At 35.5% G+C, this 21359-nt stretch overlaps 2 protein-coding genes across 9 annotated transcripts; one reads left to right on the top strand and one right to left on the bottom strand.

Annotated features, from left to right (window-relative positions):
- Positions 1-2882: 2882 nt before the first annotated feature.
- LOC117627181 lies at positions 2883-5346 on the top strand. The gene is made up of 4 exons (XM_034359126.1): positions 2883-3158; positions 3376-3573; positions 3928-4143; positions 4577-5346. The coding sequence occupies exons 1-4, from the start codon at positions 3156-3158 to the stop codon at positions 4808-4810; spliced, it is 651 nt and encodes a 216-aa protein (XP_034215017.1). The 5' UTR covers positions 2883-3155; the 3' UTR covers positions 4811-5346.
- A 7425-nt stretch (positions 5347-12771) lies between these two features.
- Positions 12772-20365, bottom strand: LOC117627062 (pentatricopeptide repeat-containing protein At3g58590). 8 transcript variants are annotated; one of them, XM_034358959.1, is made up of 6 exons: positions 20168-20365; positions 19584-19623; positions 16127-18866; positions 15517-15606; positions 14147-14385; positions 12772-13141 (listed from the first exon to the last, which is right to left on the bottom strand). In XM_034358959.1, the coding sequence occupies exon 3, from the start codon at positions 18697-18699 to the stop codon at positions 16600-16602; it is 2100 nt and encodes a 699-aa protein (XP_034214850.1). In that variant the 5' UTR covers positions 18700-18866; positions 19584-19623; positions 20168-20365; the 3' UTR covers positions 12772-13141; positions 14147-14385; positions 15517-15606; positions 16127-16599. The 8 variants fall into 8 exon arrangements, with proteins under 8 accessions (XP_034214850.1, XP_034214843.1, XP_034214844.1 ...); XM_034358952.1 differs by having other exon boundaries at positions 16127-18947; positions 20168-20238; XM_034358953.1 differs by lacking the exons at positions 19584-19623; positions 20168-20365 and having other exon boundaries at positions 16127-16352; positions 16449-19577.
- Positions 20366-21359: the final 994 nt, after the last annotated feature.

The raw sequence follows: 21359 nt of genomic DNA, 5'->3' as shown, positions 1-21359 counted from the left end.
ATTGGGAGTTATTTACACTAACATCCTTTGAGATCTTGAGTTTTCACAAAACTCCTTTGAGATCTTGTTTAATTTGAATATAAAAATTTGAGAAACAATATTTTCTCATTGGTGAGGCTTAAATTATTGACCTAGTCATGGAAAATGATATTTATTTAGACCGTACACCTTATATCCTCCAACGTTTGTGCATTCATAGGTAGATATTATTGGGAGTTATTTACACTAACATTCTTTAAGGTCTTGCGTTTTCACAAAACTCCTTCATGTCTCAAAATTATACGAACACCCCTAAAGTTTTAATTTGTGTAAATAACTCTATTATTGGTCGAAAACAAATTACATTTTTATGAAAACAAATTTTGATATATAACTTGAATGTTAAAAAAGAAATTAAAATAGTGGCAAAAATATTTTCGCATCCCTTCGCTTTCTGTGAACAGAGGATAATTAATGCTTGATGATATTTCCTCATATTATTATAAATATGGTTTTCATTTGGAGATGGCCAACCGAAACCAAACCAACATGATTAGGTCAGCCTTGACATAAACTTGTCTCCCCCCTAATCTAAATAAAGCATAGGACATTAGGGGCTGGAAATTTTTCTTGCTAAGATACTTTTGTGAAAATGACGAATTTGATCTATACAGTTCGAGTGTTTTTAATCAAGCCCTGGTGGTTTGATGTTTTCAATCAGGTTCTTATATGTCGATTTCATTATCATTGACAAATTTTAAAAAACAAAAGGGTTTTTTATCTGAATAGTCATTGAAATTATGCTCGAGTTTCATATTGGTCTTCTAATTAATTTTTTCACTCTAGAGGTCCTGCAACTGTTTCATTTATGCTAAATTGGATAGTTTTCGTAAGTTTTAAGAGGTAATTATTGCCCAAGTTGATAGTTTTACTACTCAATTTAACAAAAAATTTGACCGTAGGACTAATTTGACACATGTGAAAGAGTTTGAGGACTAGTAGAGTGAAAAAATTACTTGAATGACCAAAATAGAACTTAGGTATAAGTTGGAGTACCATTTTGGTATAAATAAAAAAATTTGGCAATTTATAAGGGTAAATAATCCTTTTGTATTTTTAGTTTCAAAAATGACATCTCCATCATGTCCGTCGCACTTGAGAATTTTTCTTTGAAAAATTGATTGATTTTTCAGTTTTTCTTTTTTTGTTAAGGAAACCTAACTACAATAATTTGATGGGGAAACTAAACTATGTAAATATATTTATTTTATAATGAAAATGTTTATATATTTTTGTTTTTAAATGGTTTTTTATTATTAATTTTTGGGTAGTTACTAATTGCTTCACACTTTGGGAACATATTGTTCAGCTAAATTTTGTTCAAAAAACTTGCAGTTTAATTTAGGTTTTGTTGGGTATAAGTAAAAGAAAACTTATAAGTATATCTTTACGTTCATAGTCTTACAAACGGTCAGAATTGACAAAGATAATAATAATTTTTTTTTTCACTTGCATTATCAAAGTGGACGATTCACTCATTCCATACTAAGAAAATCGCACAAAATATTTTGCTAAGCATAAGAATATCTCACGTCCACCTCAATTTGTAATTGAGACATAGAAGTTGATAAAAGAGAATCTATTTTGCAAAAGTTAGGAGTAAAATTGGGGTTTTCTCATACACATTGTCAAGGTGTTATAGGGTTTAAATTTAAGACCACCGATATTTAAGTCAATGCTCTTTTTCATTGGACTATTTTCCGTGAGTGATAAAAGAGAAATTATTAAGAATGCATAAATCGTAATATTTTAACAATGTACTTATGGTCAACGAGGTATCAGGGGCGGAGCTGTACTAAGGCCTGGGATGGCCCTGGCCCCTCCAATTTATTTAACCCTTTTGAATGTATATATTGGATGTGGTAACAAATGCAAAGAAAAATTGCTATACTTAAGCCTATGGTCCCCTCACCACAAATCAATACTTGTCAAAATTGTATTTTAATATGAATATAATAGTAAAATCATGCTACATTTATGAAAGAAAACCACTCATTTCAATTTAGTGCTTTTGTAAGCAATAGTTTACTCAATAGGCAAAAAAAAATATACAACTAAACTTTTTGTGTTTAGCATTTTGGCCCCCTCAAATATAAAATCCTAGCTCCGCCCCTGCGAGGTATAGCCCAATAGAAAAGAGTATTGACTTGCAAACTAGAGGTCTCATATTCGAACTCCCGTGACACCTTGATAGTGTGTGTGTGAGAAACTCCCTCCCAGATAGTTTAAATTATCGCTTATACTAAAGAAACAATACAATTATGTGATTAACAAGTGCCACTTATTATGAGAAGTTGACGATAAATGGGTGGTTATTTTGATTGTTAATTAGTTGATGTAAAAGCATGGTAAAGGCCTCTCAAATTGAATTGTGTCATAGTGGGGTGGGGATATTTTGATTAACTAATTAAACACATAGAAAATTAGAAAACAGAATAAGTGAGATTAGGAATTAGGACAAAAGTTTGATTAGGACAAGAGAGTATAGAGACCTCAAAATACGTGAATTAAAAAAATACATGTCATGTTTGTGTCACATAAATAAATAAAAATAATTAAAGCAAAAAAAAAAAAAAAAAAAACCAAAACCAAATCACAAATAATGAAACGACAATAAAAGCTTTAAATAATAGAGTGGAAGAAGAAAATTCAAAAAAGAAGAAATATTAGAATATGAGAAATGATAAGACCAAAGAGGGCAAGAAAATGAAAGGGAAATAAAAAGGAAAGAAGGAGGTGGGTTCCTTGCACCCAACGCATCTCCCTCAGCTTCGGGTTTAGGTTCGGGTTCAGACTCAGTTTCGGTGAAGACTTCGTGAGGATAAGAACGACCCATCCCTCTCTCTCTCTCTCTCTCTCTCTAACGCCATCTACCACTCTATACAAGAACCCATTCCCTCCCTCACCGCCTCCACTCTTGCTTCTATTAACCTAAAAAGACCTTCTCTTTCTCTCTCTAAAAGCTTCCTCTTTTCTCTCTCTACTTCTCTCTCTGTTTCTCTCTGTTTTCGTTTCTCAACATTGAGCAGAAGAGTGTTTTCTCTTGTTCATTCAAGCTGGCGATCGAAAATCAGGACACCACTGTTAGGGAAATCAAGCCCAAGAGCAGGAGAATCATGGTGAAAACCAGTCTTGCTTGCTCTCATTGTTGATTTGCTTTTCTGGTTCTTGTTTCTCTTTGCATTCAAATTTTGGGTTGAATGCTCTGTTTTGCTTGGTTCAAATTTTGAATTCTCTGGATTTTCACTGTGTTTTCTCTTCGATTCTCATGGTTATCTTTCTGGGTTTCTTCATTTTCATTGTTCTAACACTGATACTTGATTGACTTTTGAATAGGGTGCTGGAGGTCCTGATGAGGAGGACAACAGGTGGCCGCCATGGCTGAAGCCTCTGCTGAAAGAGAGCTTCTTTGTTCAATGCAAGCAACATGCCGATTCTCACAAGAGTGAATGCAACATGTACTGCTTGGATTGCATGAACGGTCCTCTCTGCTCTCTCTGCCTCTCCTACCACAAAGACCACCGTGCTATTCAGGTAATTTTCAACGGCTAAACAGTCCATCGATTCTTAGATTCTTGTGCTTACCAAATTGGGCATCTGGGTCACATTGGGGTTCTTGTTCTCTCAATCATTCTCAGTAAAGTTCCTCCTTTTTTGCCTTTTTCTGACAAAAATCTCACTTCCCCAAGTTTTGCTTTGGGACCAGAAATTATGCCAAAGGGAAAATTTTGTTTTGATGATGAACTGTTTGTTTTGGGTACAAATTTTGTCACACATATTGTCTGAATCCCAATTTTGTCACACGGGCTTGCTCAGTTTTTGCTTCATTACAGCTATAAATCATAGATTTCTAATGGGTTTTGCTCAATTTGTTGATTTGAATGACAGATAAGGAGGTCCTCATACCATGATGTGATTAGGGTCAATGAGATTCAGAAGCATCTAGACATCAATGGAGTCCAAACCTACATTATCAACAGTGCAAAAGTTGTTTTTCTGAATGAGAGGCCTCAGCCTAGGCCTGGGAAAGGAGTCACAAATACCTGTGAAGTCTGTGAACGCAGCCTCCTAGATTCCTTCAGATTCTGCTCTCTTGGTTGCAAGGTAAATAATACAATGTCCCAATCCCTGATTTTGTTTTCCTTTTGCACTGTTTGGTTGCTCTGAAAACCAGAGAAAATTTCAGAGGGAAAGAGTCTTCTTGCCCCTTGTTTTTGTCTCCAAGCAATCAAACCCAATCAGCTCTTAGTAAATGTCATTCATTTGGTTGGTTAGTCTGAGTTTGACTTTTCCATTGCCCTTGTAGTCTATAGACTACAATCATAGAGAGTTGATGTCACACTTTGAAATCCTTACCATTTTCTTACCAACCAAACAATCCATAAGTGTGAACAAGCTCAATTGGGAATCTGGGTCATTGGGTCAGCCGTACATTTTTAAAATCAGCCGTGGAAATCCAATTTGGTTTTTAATTCCTTCAATTAGGTTTAATTTGCTACAATAAGTGCTAATAATTCTTTGCAATGATCAATCTCAGATTGTGGGGACATCTAACAATCCCCAGAAGATGAAGCATTCAAAGGCTATGGGGTCTTCTGATTCAGAGGACTCATACAGCAGCAGCAGCCATGGAAGGTCCAAAAGCAGCAACAAGGTCCAGAGTTTCACACCCTCAACACCACCCCCAACTTCTGCTAATTACAGAACGGCCAAGAGGAGGAAGGGCATTCCCCACAGAGCACCTATGGGAGGACTAATTATAGAATATTAAGATTAAGCCCTGTATTTGTAGTTTATTACCCTAATGCCCCAGTTATACAAAGTAGTTTTCACAATGCCCCTCCAATTACCAGAGCTTTTTCACCAAAAGGCCTTGTTTGGAGCCCAAAAAAAAAAAGGAAAAAAAAAAAAAGAAGAAGAAAAACTACCCCACTTAGCTTTCTAGTATTGTACATAGAAGCCGAGCCAATATAGAAAAAAGAAGTGCAAATGTTGGGAAAGTTGGACAATAAGACGAGCAAAGGTGAAGGACTGGGAAACTGGACGGTGGACAGTCAGAGGACCAAGATGCAAAAAGAAGGGAGAAAATAAGTCTTTTTTTACTGTTTTACAGTTTTACTAGTCTCTGGAAAATATAGGATGGTTGTTAGGGTTTGTGATTATACATAAGTTTTGGATGAAGATGTAAATAGTGGGTTTTTATTTAGAGAGGGTTTAGGGAGGTAGGAAAAGTCAATGTACTCCTTTGAAGGTAAGGGGATGTTATATATGGAAAGTGAAATAATAGATTTTATAATTTGTAATTTTTTTTTGCAGTGTTTTTATTATTTCCGCTTTTAGAAGTTTTGACCGGCGCTCGTAAAAAGGAATACCAAAGCCAAGTGGGCCCCACGCGGGCCGCCTCGTGTGGGGTGGGTTACGATGACGGGGCTTTCTGTCACAGACTGAACACGTGTACTACGCGGATTGGGGGTGGGAAAGCAATGGCGGTCTTGATCCTCGGAATCATAAAGAGGCCTCAGCCGCCCTCCGTTTTTATCATATATATATATATATATTAATATTTTGGTCAGAAATTTCAGAAAGGCGGTTCCTTTAGCAAATTAGGTTACGGAACTTGTGGGCCCATCCGTGCAGTGAAATTTGGCCGTTGGATCGAGCGTGCACGGTGATGTTGGGTTGATGGGTCACTTATGGGCGATCATGGTGGGGCCCGTAACAAAGACAGGAAATGCTTTTGTGAATATCTTTTTAGCTTATAGTTGGAGTGAATTATTGTGGATAGTTGTCAATGTGTTTATACCATAAAACATGAACATTGTGTAATTGATCAAAACTCCACCTTTGTTGGTTGATGTCCAAGGACGAATGCCAACTTGCCCATCTCTTGTGTCATTTTGGTATGCTAGGTGATAGATTGTCAATATTTTAGATATTCGAAATTTACGCAAACGACATTGATGTGATCGTGTAATTATGATGATTCAAGAAGATGTATATAGTTTCGATACGCTTGTTATTCAAGTATTTAATAGCATTTACCTCTGCACTAGTCACTTGTATAAATAGGAACACGAATGTACTCTACTAGTCATCTTCTCCTCTCGATTACTTTCACATTTCAGAATGTTGCCTCATAATGGGAAACTATTCATTATATGAGTCATCCATTAAAAATCATATTAATGAACAGAAAACCTAGTCAAAATTGTTTCATCATTTAACTGTAATCAAAGAAATACACAAATATCATACATCATCCATTAAATACTAAAGTGATTATAATGATGAAAAACAAATAACTAAAGTAATTTTCAGTTTGATTAATTAAACAAAAAATGGAGAAACGTCTTGGTACTAAGAGAAACTTTAATTATTCTGTGTAAATTTGGAGATGTAACTCACATTTAGATCTCCTTTACATATTCGGGAAATGTAAATGTGGTGTTTCCTCTAATGGGAGGAGATGTAACCACCAGGCAAGGCTGCAATTGCCTCTCTTTTATTAACTTCTCTCTCTTTTCTCCTCTTGCATCACTAAGCTGGGTCCACAAGTTGGAATGTAAAATCAGATGCAATTGTGCAATTTTTTTTTTATTTTTTTTATTTTTTCCAACTTCCGGCAATTATGCATCTTTCCATGTCTTTTACATCTACCCATTGAAGCATTTTCCGATGAATTTGGATCTAAATTTAGCATGCATCTCCATATACATACAAATCAATAAAGTTGCTCTAAATTTTCTTTGACTCACCTTGGATGTTTCTCACGTGTTATTCAGACCAAAAAATTATTACATTTTAGACTAGTACAAAAAAAAAAGTAAATATTTCACCTGCTGGTTTTTTTTTTTTTTTTTTTTTTTTTTGTGGGGGGCCGCCTAAACCATACAAAAATCTATGAAACAAAATGAAATGATCATTTCGCCTTTAAATTAGATAAAAAATGTAACGAATATTATAACAGGACCAATGGTACGTGACGACGTAAAATCGAGGCTCTACAAGAGCCAATTATTGAGTCTAAAACTCTAAGGACCAAAATACAACTCTGGCATAAATTAAGGTACTATTGCTCTAGTCTATATACATAGTAGATGTACAGGTATTTGATAATCAATGACCATAAAACGTGTCTATCTGTTTATGGATAGAAAGGAAAAAATTATGTGCACCACGTGTACCGTAGCCTGAGTACCCTAACCCTAGTCTGCATTCTGCCGTTTTTTTTTCTTCTTTCAATCGTTGGTCTTCTTAAATCTCTTTTGTCCTCTCCTATGTTTTCTTAGTTATTTATTTATTTTTCTAAATGATATAATTTTGTCTTTCTAATGCACAATATCATACAATTCAGGTGTGGACAGGTTGAGTTGTTATTCAGGTTGAACTTCACAAAGTTGAAACGATCAATGTAGACTCAATTTGTGCCCAATTCTTCGACAAATTTCAATAATTTTCACTAAATCGATAAAAATTAAAACAAAAATTGATATAAACTGTCAAGTTAAAACATAACATATATTATTGATTTTGTATTATAAATAAAAAAATTTGTAACTCGTACCGTCAAGTTAAAACATAACATATACTATTCATTCTAATGAAGAAAAAAAAAACATAATTTAATATATGTGATTGATGATGTGTACAAGTGGCATTGGTGCACCTCCTTTTATATTGGAGCTTACATAATTTGTTAACCAGAGTTTCTTTTAGCTAATTAATTCCAACCACGTTTTAAACCCAAGCCTAACTTTTTGGTCTTTTCAATTCTTCCGTCCAAAAAGAACAACTTTCGATTTTTCAGTAGTTCCACAAACCCTAAAAACATCTTTGAAAAAAGAGAAAAAAAGGAGAAAAAGAAAAAAAAAAAAAAAGTAGAAGTCTGAGCGAGTAGCGTGTGGGTGGGAGATGTAGCGGACAACACAAGAGGTGACACGTGGCTGTCTAAACCGGCTTTTTGGGTACATGATATTTAATTTGTCGAAGAAGAGGCAAACCAGCCACCAGTGCAGCAGGGATTGACACGTTGTGGAAGGTGGAATGTGACTCATGTGCTCATATCATCCTCTCTCACATTGGGTGAAATGTACGCTGCCACGTGGCAGTGAAAGTTCCAGCATCTTTCTATTTCTTAGTAAGTCTGTCAAGACGAGAGCCGTGGGAAGGAGAAAGAACATTCATGTAGACTTCAACAGCCTAAACTGGATGGTATTGTAGTGGGTCCGAGGTCGGTCTCGTAGGCAACTAGGGAGGTCCTGACTTGAACATAGGAACGGCAGGCTGGTTTGGGAAGAGGCCGGATATGCCAATATCATTCTTGTCCTCGCTTTAATTCATGCTACCATCTCTTTTATAAGGGGCTACTTCCTAAATTCCCTTTTTTTTTTTTTAAATGTATATATATATATTCAAGGTGATAGAGTCCAATTTCAAGTAATATTAAAGGTAGATATCAGGGAATTGAAACTCTAAAGATTAGAATTATGATGACAACGCTAGTTTGGGAGAGTGGCTCGGTTGCATATTCATAGATTAAATCGAAACCTACTTGGAAGATTCCATGTGTGTCCAAAGTCGGGTTGATTCAAGTGTTGATATCAGGGTAATTCATGATAATAACAACGACATTTCCATTGATGCAAAGGGGAACACAGTGGATGTCGGTAATCCCTACCTTGTATTTTAGTATCATTTTCTATTCCGATCTAAATGATATTAGTGGATGGAAAAACACAAGACCTCTCAAGTGATGCTCTAAGTAACCAACTACAGTAGACAGCATCGCACGTGACCTCCTACATAATTCAACAAACCCAACAGCCAACAAGAATAAACTAAAGTATTTGTTTGACTGCTAACTCATAACACATTCTAGATATAATAATGAGACTCATAAATCTCAATGACCAAGTTAATCGGAAAAATCAAAGCTTGAAAAAGTACAGCACGGGAAAAATGATTAAGGCGTGGATGAAGCAAACTCGCTTTTGTGCATCCACTTCAAAGTTTTATTTTATTTTCTAGCAAAAAATAAAAAAGTACAGACTACAAACGACATCGCAAACTAAAAAAGTGAGGGCCACATTCTCCACATCAGCATTTAAAAGATTTATTAACGATTTGGTTAATGAAAAACAATCTCCGTTTTTTATTTTTTATTTAATTTTTTCCACTTACACAACCAATTAGTGGACTTGCATCGTTTTTGCTACAACTTGGCAGCTCACGAAAGGCCACGTGCTGACCAAAAACACACCAAAACCACACGTGCGTTGCTTTTCTTCTCATAAAACACGAGCCCTATTTACTTAATAATTATTTTTTTTTAGCATATCTGTGTCTCACATAATCCATCATCCCTGCTATTTTATGACCCAAAAAAATTATAATTCACATGTTCTCTGTGCTACTAGAAATGCCAGTTTGAAATTGTATTGTTAGTACTTTCTTTTCTGAATCTGTTCTCATATGGAGTGCAAATATTTATTACGGAAAAAATAAAATAAAATAAGTATAGTATTATTAATGGCATTTCTTCATATGCTGAGAGAATCTCTTCATTTATGGTTAATTAGTTTTTAGGTTGAATGTTTATATTCTAACATGATAGGTGGTAGGTGCGGTGGTCCCATGCGCTCTTACATTGTATTTGTCCCTATATTATGCGTAAAAACACTCTACACGTGAGGAGGAGTGTTGAGAATATCTCACATTGAAATAGAAGTTTAACATAAAGAGCATAAAAGATCTTGAGCCTCTCCACCAATTTTTTTGGGGTTAGATGGTCACGTTCGTTCTAACACAAGAGACTATATAATGCTCACATTATTAAAACCATTTGACCTAGTAAACTACTGAATTTGGCCTAAACAGCTCGTAAATCATAGCATGAAAATGAGTTCAACTTGTGACGCGTCTTCTTTAAAACGTTAAGTCGTGTGCCCAAAAAAAAACTCGGTGTCCAAATATGCAAAACTGGACTTAGTGTTGAATGACATTTTGATCTCATAAAAAACTAGAAATGGTGATTAATTATTAATTGGTGGATCACATTTCGATCTCATCAACATAAAATTGGCTAAAAGGTAAGGAGGAAATGAATCTAAAACGTAGCATTTTTTTTTTTCTTGTTGGTGGTAGCCATGTAGGAGGAGCACACAAGAAAAGACTAAAGACTAAAAGAGTTGGGTGGATGGATATGAATCTCTCTCCACTATCTCTACTTTTCTCTTCATGAGTTGATTAGCTTCTTCCTTTTGATGCCAAGCCCATCACACCCTCTTCTTTTTTCCCCAAAATAATCAAAAGGTTCCCAATCCCAACTTTATATCATAAGCAAATCCATTATTATATCACACATGAGAACACATTATACATGAAATCAATGTGATTCTCTACCATGCAATAAAGCCATGCGTTTTGGATCTTGATGACCACCATATAAACCCTAATTTTTTTTTTTGTCCTATATGCAAATAGGGGCCCCACTTTAATCAAGTTGCCTAAGCCATGATGCAAGTGGTTTACCAGCTCTTATCTGGTGATAGGTAAAGCAAATAAGCCTCAATCATACCAAAACCGTGCTGATAATCTAATTTCTGATTGATTTTTTCCTTAATTGTGGGCCCTTCGCAGCTCAAATGCTTAACTTGGATTGGCTAATGTTGTGTCAGGTCACCAACGTTACCTGATCTTTTCATATTGAATGGTACTTGTTCTAGAAATCATTTTCATCAAGAGGTTTTCCACCAGATCTTTATTGTCTTGGCCACCACTTTAAACCGTTTAATTGCAAGAGAGGTTTAACCTTTTAATGCTTATCGGGAATACATAGAAGAGCAGAGTTTGCCTAAACAAATCTGTGCAAAAAATTATTTATGGCATGTTCATCAATTCTTGTTTTAGGTGTGCAAGTGTGTGTTTTTAGAAAGGATGCAAACGCAGAAACAATGGTCTACGATCATGTTTTCTTCTTGAATTACTAGAATAACTTATTTAAGTCACATAATTTATTCGCGTGATATGATCTGTTCATGTGTTATTACATAAATGAATAATATGGTTGCTATTTCCCACATTTAAGAGAGACAAGTCTTAATATGTAGACGTAATCCATCGCTACATTATAATTACTCTAATTTGTGATCACAACAATAACAAGGGATACATTCTAATGAACCCTAATAGCTTAGGATGAAGAAAGGGAAATAGTCTAAAATATGCCGTGTAAAAGTGAAAGGATAAGGATGCTCCATTTTGGCATCTGATATTCCAATCCCAAAGAGAGCATATAATATAAAATAATGCTCCAAGCAACTGAATATCTACAATCAATATCTTCTTGTTTAAATTTCTCCCCCATCCAAAATAAAAAGAAAATAATATAAAAATGGAAAGTTGGAGTTTGAACTGAATTAAGATCAAGTGGATTTGCAGATAATCCATGGGCCAAGCAGCAGGTGTGGGTGGAATTGGTGTGGGCCCATTAAAATCAACAAACAGAAGAAGAACAAAGAGGATAAGAAGTTTGCTAGCTAGTTGCTTGCTGCTACAGCATGACTTTAAGTGACTCTTGGATATGTCAAAGCAGTTTAAATGTGTGATGCAACTCATCTTCAACCCCACACACCCTTGTTTCATGGGGTCACATTCCAGTCTGAAACAAACTGTCGCTCATGGAGGACAAGTTGGAGGGGTCACATTCCTGTACGTTGATTTAATAATAGTCTGAAAGTTCATTTCATAGCACCTAATTTTCAGAGTAATACTTTAAGTGGGGATTCTTTGTCATGTAGCTAAGTATTCGTCGAGTCGCAAATATTGATATTTTTTTTGGAGTATAAACGATAGTCTAAATTACAGAGGAAGAGATTTCTCACACATGCCCACACAACTATAATGTTGTGGGAATTTGAATTTAAGACCTCTGATTTGCAAGTGAAGGTCATTTCTCACTCGATTAGACCCGGTTGACACTGAATACTGATATTTTAAAACATAAAATGTGGTACAAAACTTCCATTTGATTCTGATTCTGTAACACATGTTATTACTATGTCACGTGACAAGGAAAAGTCTCCGTCCAAGTTTTTCTGCATTGGCAATACTTTATAATTAATGGGACTACATACATATTCTATCCCATCTTTACAATTTTTAATTATATTATGTCTCTTTCAAGTTTACAACTTGTTGCATAACTTAGAAAGAAAAAACTTTTCTGAAGCACACCAATGCCCTAGTTGCTTTTTGGTAAATCTCTCAACTCCCCACCAATACCATGCTGCTTTTTTCTTCTTCTTCTGAATACCATGGTCCTTTGTTAGGGAATAGTTAATTGATTTTTAAATTTTTTTAACATTTAAATTATATAATTTTTTATTATTTAAAATTTATAGTTTTCGGTCGTCATTGTCTTTGATTCAATTGAGAATAAGATGAAGGTGTATGAAAGAAAGTAATTGGTTTGGACAACAAAGCTAAATTTGCTAAAGAAAACTAGAAAACATTTGATTTTATGTATTTAAAATAACTAAATTGGATTTTTTGTTTTTTTTCGAAGAGATTTGAAAAAACTATATGCAATGAGTCATTTAAAATCCATTTGTTTTCTTCATTCCCCGTCTTACTTAAATCTTTGCACACATGTATTGTAGTAGTCTCAATAAACCGTCTTAACTATAAATCCTAGATTTGAAATCACTCCATCCAAACAGACTCCGGTTTATTGAATTTGGACTTGACACTATTGGATTGAATATATTTGAAATAATTAGATGTATTACACTTGAAATGACTAAATGCAATGAGTCATTTGGAACACATTGTTGTCCGAACTACAAAATTGCAATTAAAGAATACATTTTCCTAGTTAGAAGTACATATATAAAAATTCCCAACAGTTCGCTAATGATAGGCTCCAAATGATAATTGTATGATAGATGCTAGTGATGTTTAAACTTTTTCTACACAATTGCTGAAAAGTTTAGCCCACTCTGTCGTACTACATCTATTTCTTCGAGTATGAGGCTTTTCCTTTGAGCTTCAATAAATAAAGGAGTATTTAATCCAAAATAGAAAGGACAGTTCTAATGACACGCTGCAATTCAGAGACAACAGAAAAATATAAACAATTAACAAAAGCATGAACGTAGACAATTAGCAAAAGCATGAACGTAGACCTTTGAGCCAAATGAAAGACATGCCTTGCAAACCAGCAAGGTCGAAACTCAAAGTAGAAGGGATACTCAAAATCAAACTTAATAGCTCCATTGTAAGAACCCGGATCTAGGTTTACGTGCTATATTGCTAATATCGGAGATAAACACCTAAGTACGGCAGATGATGTATGGTTATTGGATCGATATATGGAATGGATGTTGAGTGTAAGAGGGTCTGAGTTGGTATTGTGAGATGAGATGTGCCTTCTAATAATAAACCATCAAGTTTGTGTATCAGACCAGAATGATTTGAGTTTTCTATCTGAAGGAGCCACGAAATAAAGACACACAGAAAAAAGGAGAAGCCAGATCGTGCTGCCACTGTTTTGCTGTTTTGTTTTCTAATAACTAGGCCATGTTTGATAGGGAGGATTAGATTGGACTAGCTTGGACTAGTAAAATGCTGCTTAGATTTCATGTGCAATCAAGGAATAGTATGGGTGTTTTCTAACTTGGAGGATTATGATGGACTATTCATAAGAGGTTCATGCCTAAAACTTATCCCACTTCAAGGGGATTAGTGGGGATAAGTTTTAGACATCAACCAATCTCATATGAATAGTTAACCTTAATCCTCCAAGTTACAAGACAACACCCACATTCTTCCTTGATTGCACATGAAATCTAAGCATTTTATTAGTCAAGCTAGTCCAATCTAACCTTCCCTATCAAACATGGTAGGGTTTTCTTTTGTTCGACTCAAATCAAATGAAAGGTTCCCTTTGGATCAAACAGTTAATATAAGGGGTAAATTTGATAAACATGGTGCAACCTAAATATGTCTTCTCAGAATCCTTCAAAATGGAGGACATAAGCCCAACAATCATACCTAACCAATTAAAAGACAAATAAACAGAAAGTCTTAAAGGGAAGAGCATATATACCTTTTCAGGTGAAAACCCAAAGATATGTTGTTTGTGGGTTTCTAAACTCTAGGCCCGTCAAACTAATTCACTGTAAAACCCAGCAAACAGATTAATCTTTAAGAAAAAATCACTCGAGAAACCACTAATAACACCAACATGCATGTTGACCTGTAGCTCTTCTGATCTACAAAATTTGACAAACCCCCTGGTTGAGAAAATTGAATACCAACCAAATTTTCTTTCACATAAATGAGGACCTGTAGAAAGAAAAATACATGTAGCAACTTATTTATTCTGAAAAATTGAACAGGAAAGAAGTCGAGCAAATTGAACAAAAGAGATAACCAGAATGAAAACACACACACAAGAAAGACAATGAAAGAGCATTAGTACACAAAGTTAACCAATGGGCATTATAGAAACAAAATCTATATTATTAAGTTCATTTAACCTCAGGATAGAGAATTTAAACAAGCATTTTCATTGACCCGTCACTGACACCATAAAAACTACAGCTAGGACTATAAATCCATTTCTCAAACTCATACAAATAAAAAACTACACTAATTTTAAAGGAACAAGGAAGGAGGATAAGAGAGAAATTTCATCTCACAGTTCCAAAGCCAGACACCAAAAAAGCCTAGTAGTTTCTACGGCGGATATTTAGTATATCGTATTATTCATTCTGCACAATAGTGCCGGAAACACACCAATTAAACAGGAAGACCTTCCCCAAACCAATTTACCATGCCAAGTACTTGGTAAAGGAAAAAAAAAACAGATTGTTTCAAACTTTACTCAGATACTTCTTAGGCCAACGCCAAAGTTCGGAAAGATAAAAGCTCTCATTTTTCCTTTTTCTTTTTCTAAACTTTTCAGTACATAATCTATTATCCAAACTTTAAATACAATAACATTAGTTCATAATTCATAACCCTTTTCAAGAAAATCTACACATTAGTCAATATTTACATATAAAAGTCTCATCTCATAAGTTGTGAATATCCCACAAACCTATCAAATTTAACTTTCCAAATATATATGAGTTTGACTCTTTTTCCCTAAAGGATAAAGGGAAATTCTAACCAAAACAGGTTTTCCACTAATCTCACAAATTACCCAAATGTTGACTACTACTCCCAGATGAAAAACCCAAATAGAGATAAGAACAAACACAAAGACATATTTATATACAAATTTTCTCTTGCCAAATATTGGCATGCTATGTTTTCAGACTCAATCTTGAGTGTGAACTATACATTCAAACAAGAATCCGCCTACTAAAAAGTCCAAACTGACAAGCTGATACCATGATATGCAGGATTGATTGGCAGGAGAACAATTGCACATGTATATAATACATATAGATATATTGATAGAAACCGTACCCTGTTAAGCCAACCTCTTGGAAAGGAACCACTAAAACACTTATCATACCCTGCTAAACAACACATTGCATTGGAAAGGCCTTTTGTTCACTGAAATAAATCAAAGAATCAGATCAAGAGTAAAGTAAGAGAGACAAAAATCCGATAAACGTTGTGTTTGGGGTTAAGGTTCCCCACTTCTGACCAATTTTGCATAATTTGGTTAGAGTAGAAAAAACAAACCCAGATATTTTGAAAGGAAAAATCAATGGCAAAGAATCAAAGATTTGAGGTGCTGCAACCATGAATGTGAGAAGAGTCAACTGATGATGGTTGTGAGAGGTCTGTGGTGATGGGTGCTTGGTGGTAGACAAGAGAGAGATGAAGTGGGGAATGGCTTCCTGGAGAGGGGAGTGGGCCAGGCGGGTGCAGAGGCGGGGCTGTAGGGAAGCACTGAGAAGGGAAACTGACCATTTTTTGATCACTGAATTACATATCAGAATGGTGCTTGGATTTTTTTTTTCTTTTCAAAACACCATTTAAGAAGTTTGTAATAAAAATCACCAAAAAAAACTTGTTTAACCGTGCTCTAAACAAGAATGCTTTATTATAAATAAACCCTTGTTCTTACCCCTTAGTTGACAGTACTTGAATCTTGTTTCTGTACTCATGCAGATGTCTTCGAAATGCAAGCACATCTGACATGACATCCTCAAAATACACACATTATCCAATAGGACAATGGTGACCTGAAATTTGTGCAATGGACAGCATTGCAATCAAATAAGGAGGAGGGGGCGGGGCTGAAATGGTAATGGAATTATAGGGTCCACAATTCGCATGAGAAGTATTTTCACCTGAAATCAAGCCAAAAAGAAAAGGAAAAGGCAATGCTTCATTGCCTCAACTCTTTTTAGTTTCCGATGTTTAAAGCTCAGAGTAGCCTTACCTACCAAAATTATAAATCCACCCAAAAGGTAGGACTCATACAGGATCTGTTCAAAGAAGGATCAAAACTGGAAGGTAGGACTAGTAACTCACGTGCTCAAAGAAGCACCACCAATGCATAGACGTTACAAGGAATTCCTCTAGTCTGACTCACAATTAAAGATGTCCTACTGCTTGGTCCATTGCAGCTCCATGAGTCTTGCAGCCTTCAAGGAAACTACGCCATGTAATGACATTTGGTGGGAAGGGCATGTTGGAAATCACTGTCTCTGCTTCCGTAACATGTCCACATTTAGCCAACAAGTCAACCATGCAATGGTAATGATCCATTTCTGGTTCAACACCATAATCCATTTTCATTTTCCCAAATAACTCCATCCCATCTCTCACTAACCCGCCATGCCTGCAAGCTGTAAGAACTGCAGTAAAAGCTACTCCATCAGGCTTAAAGCCCAAGAGTATCATTTCTCTGAAACGTTCTAATGACTCATGAACATAACCATTAAGTCCAAGTGCAGAAATTAGAGCTGTCCATGTGATTAAATTTTTTTCTTTTATTTCTTCAAAGATTTTCACTGAGCTGTCCACACTACCACATTTCCCATACATGTCAATTAAAACGTTGCATGCAAATGTGTCACAAGAACTGAAATCTATCTTAATGATATAACCGTGAAGAGAACTGCCCAAAGAAAAATTGCAAAGTTTTGCGCACACACTTAGAAGGCTGACAAACGTATAATTGTCTGGCAGGACTTGAATCAAATGCATCTGTTTGTAAAGCTCAAATACCTCTTCGTAATAACCGCTGCGGGCACAAGCTGCAATCACAATGTTCCAGGATACAATGTCAAGTTTTTCATGTAGAGAAAGAAATTTTAGAGTTTCATTATATCTCCCAATTCTGTTATAAATTCCAGCAATGACATTAGACGGAACTGCAGCAAGAAGACCATCAGAATCTGTGAGAAAGACAAGGACATGAGATATGAGACCATTTTTGGCATATGAGGTTATAAGAGAGCTCAACACATACTCGTGTTTCTGAAATCCCATTCTTACAATTAAGCAATGCAGCTGCTGGAGCTCTAATGCCAATGATGACTTAAGCGCAGCTGAAAATGAGAACTCATTAGGTCGGTAACCTAAATGAAGCATTTCTTGCAGTAAGACTATGGATGCAGGGGAATAATTATTAGAGTAACCCAAAATCAAAGCATTCCAGCAAACCACATTTTTCACATAGATCTCATTAAAACAGCGTCGGGCACTTTCCAAGTTATCACATTTAGCATAAAAATCAACCAATGCACTACCTACAAAAACATTAGATTCCAAACCATGCTGGATTATCTTAACATGAAAGGACTCTCCATAGAATGGAATCTCCAAATGCGTACAACAGTTTATAAGGCTAACAAATGTGGTCTCAGTAGGCAAAACTCCATCCATGGACATTTTAGTAAAGAATTCTAATGCTTTTTGAGGTCTATCAGTTTTTGCTACCGCACCAATCATAGTATTCCATGATACCACATCCAGAAAAGTCACCTCTTCAATAATTTTCTCAGCCAAGAATATGCCAGTGCACTTCATATACATACTTATAAGAGAGTTCAACACTGCAACTTCACACTTAAACCCATTTTTTATGACTAAAGCATGCAGTTGTTCCCCAAATTCAAAGTCTTGCTGGCATGACAATACTGAAAAAACACCCACAAAAGAACCTTCAGACAAAGTACAATGCATCCTCACTAGTTCCCGAAATAAAAACACACAATTTTTAACAAAACCGTGATTTCCAAGCAAATATATCAGTGAATTCCATGTTACCAAGCTCTTACAAGGCATATCCTCAAATGCCCAAACTGCTTCCTCTAACAACCCATGCCTTCCGTAAAATCCCAACAAACAAGTCCCCACAAAAGCATCTACATCAAATAGTCCATTCTTTATTACCAAAGAATGCAATTGAACCCCATGATAAACATCCAATGACCTACATGTCAAAAACCCACCAACTGCATACTGAGTTGGCTCAAACCCACAAACTCTCATCACAGAAAATATTTTGCAAGCTTCCCCTACATACCCACATCTACTATAACCACTAATTATGATATTATATGACACAACGTTTCTATGAGGCATTTTATCAAACAAGTAACGAGCAACTGACAATTCCCCAAGTGACGAATATTGAGACATGATATTATTGTAGACAAAAGTGGGTTGGGTTGGAGACGGACCCATCGTGATGTTGAGAGCATGGAGTTGTTTTGTTGCTCTAAGGGAACGAACCCTTGAGCATGCATGCAGAAGTTGCAGAAGACGTTTGTGTTGTTTGAGGAAATCTCCATGGAAGCTTATGCTGTCGGTAACAACCAGAGACAGAGCCAGGATTGCAAAATTTGGGTGGGCTTCTTTCCGTAAAAAAAAAAAAATTTGTCAAAATTTCACTAGAGTCTGCTTTGTTCCTTTGACTCCCAAATTTATAGAACCTGTTGAAAAGATACAAATGAACTAGGAAACATAAATTATAGGCACTTCCAAGATACAAACTGAACCACAAACCCAACTATGGTAATTCTCTAAGCGTGACATATTAGATTATCCGAATACTTACTGAGACAACAATTTGAACTACTTTGCAAAATTTTAATACCCTGATATTAAATATATATTCCATTATCAATATTTCATTTTACATCGGTTGCTCGTGTAACATTTTTCAATCTGCTCTTCATAGACAAACTTGGGATTTGCGATCCCAAGTAAGATCGGTTCAGGATCATGGGATCCTTTTCTATCAGATAGGAAGGGCTGTACAAAATTTTAATACCCTGATATTAAATATATATTCCATTATCAATATTTCATTTACATAGGTTATTCGTGTAACATTTTTCAATGAATTTTGTGTGAAGTAACATAGATGTAAAACTGCAGGTTCCAATCGAAGCAGTTATAGAACACTTCTGTTGTTGTTCAAACAATTATCAACCAACCTTAAAGAATAGTTTGTTCAACACTAAGAAAGGGAAATAATCCCTTAAAACAAAGCAAAACAGATTCCAGGGAGGGCAGTTAGTTTCAAACAAGAAATTTATGAAAAATAATAATAAAATACAGAATACCTTTCTTTGTTCTTGAATAGAAACTTGTTGCAGTACTTAACTGAGATTAAAAAAGGGTTCAAAATCAGAAAAACCATAAATAACAAATTTCACCCACAATATCAAAGCCAAATCGCCAACCAAATTCGAGACCCAGTCATAAATTGAACCATAAACAACAAAATCCATGCTCAAAATAAAAAGGAATATATTAATTGGGAAAAAACCCAGATAACCAGACCATATTCGTATATTACCAACCAAGATGAACAGAAATTAAAAACAGAAAAATAAATTTTACTTGAGAGGAGCAGATCGTAGTGGTGTTTTGGTAATGGAAAGAGGGAAAGAAGGAGTTGAAAGAAATTTACTTTAAGGCTGGGAGTTTAAGATTAGGGTTTAGACAGAAGAAAAAGAGAGGGAGGAAAGCAGATATATATGATACCCGAAATCACCAAACCCACTAGAAATCAGAAGTAATCTCAACCGCTTGCTCAGAAATCTTCAAACCCAGATTCAAACTTAGAACCCAAAATCGAAAACCACAACCCAGATGTTGAAAAGAAAGAGAGAGAAAAAATAACCATAGCCATCGATACCCATACCTGATTGCTATAGGAATCTCGCAAGCTGAGCTCCCGATGGTGAAAGGCGCTCTTCTCCTTCTGTCGTTCTTTTTTGCTTGCGTACGTGCCTTTCCCTCTTCTCGGTCGATGTATTTGCGGAAGATGCGTGAAAAGTGAGGAGAACGCGGCTGAAAAGAACAGAGGAGAAATGATAGAAGAGTTTAGGAGTGCATTCAATTAAGATTTTAATAAGTTGTAATTACAAGATTATAATGTAATGGATTTCAGGTGGATTTGTAATTACAAGATTTTAAGAGATTGGAATTACATAATTTTAGTTATGATTTTAATATATTGTAATTTCACTTACTCTCTGTTTGGATAAGGGAAAATTTAACTCAAAGTTGAGAATTTAGGAGGCGAAATTGATAATTCTCTTGTTTGACAACTTAAATGCGAAATTTATTAAATGACACACGGAAAACTTTGTGGAAATTGGGGCATCAAATTTTCAAGTTTAATTTTCACCAAAATATACGTCATTTCACAATTTCTATAGTGTTATTTACAAAATTCAACACACATAAATTCAAACACTGAAATTTTCAATTACTAGAAATTGAAATTGTGGAAATTGCAAAATTTTCACTTGGAAATAAGCACTAAAAATCCCGCTAAAAGAATTATATTTCAATAGCATTGGTATTTTACGTTACTGATGCTAAAACTTTGTAATAGACGTCAATTGACGCTATATATATACTATAAAAGGCATCAGTAGTTTGACGTGGCCGAAAATTCTGTGGTACATCAGCTGTACCGGTGCAGCTAGTAATCCAAAGGCCAGTATTGCATTTTAAAAATGAAGGGCTAAGATTGAATGACCGGAAGACTTGTTGTGCCTTTTGTTATTAAATATCACGTGACATACACGTGACTGAGAAAACAAGTAAAAAGCTTCAACGAAAGCGCGGAAGCTGCTTATCTCTGCGATCGATCTCTCTCTTGGAAATCCAATCCTCATCTGTGTCCCCAAATCAGAATCTGGGAGTCTCACCTCTGCCGACGCCGAGATGCAACAGTCATCGGACATCGCCGATTCCGGAATCACCATCCACGCAAGGTTTGCCTGCTTAATTGTCTTCTTTTTCCATCGGTTCAATTCAGAATCGATTTTTGTCTTTGAAGAATCTTTATCAAGAAGCTTGGAAGCAATTGGGTTTTGGGGTTG

This window comes from Prunus dulcis, chromosome 5 (assembly GCF_902201215.1).
Source record: "Prunus dulcis chromosome 5, ALMONDv2, whole genome shotgun sequence".
NCBI lineage: Eukaryota > Viridiplantae > Streptophyta > Magnoliopsida > Rosales > Rosaceae > Prunus > Prunus dulcis.
Note: the sequence above shows the minus strand (reverse complement) of the source record. Positions and strands in the feature narration are given on the sequence as shown.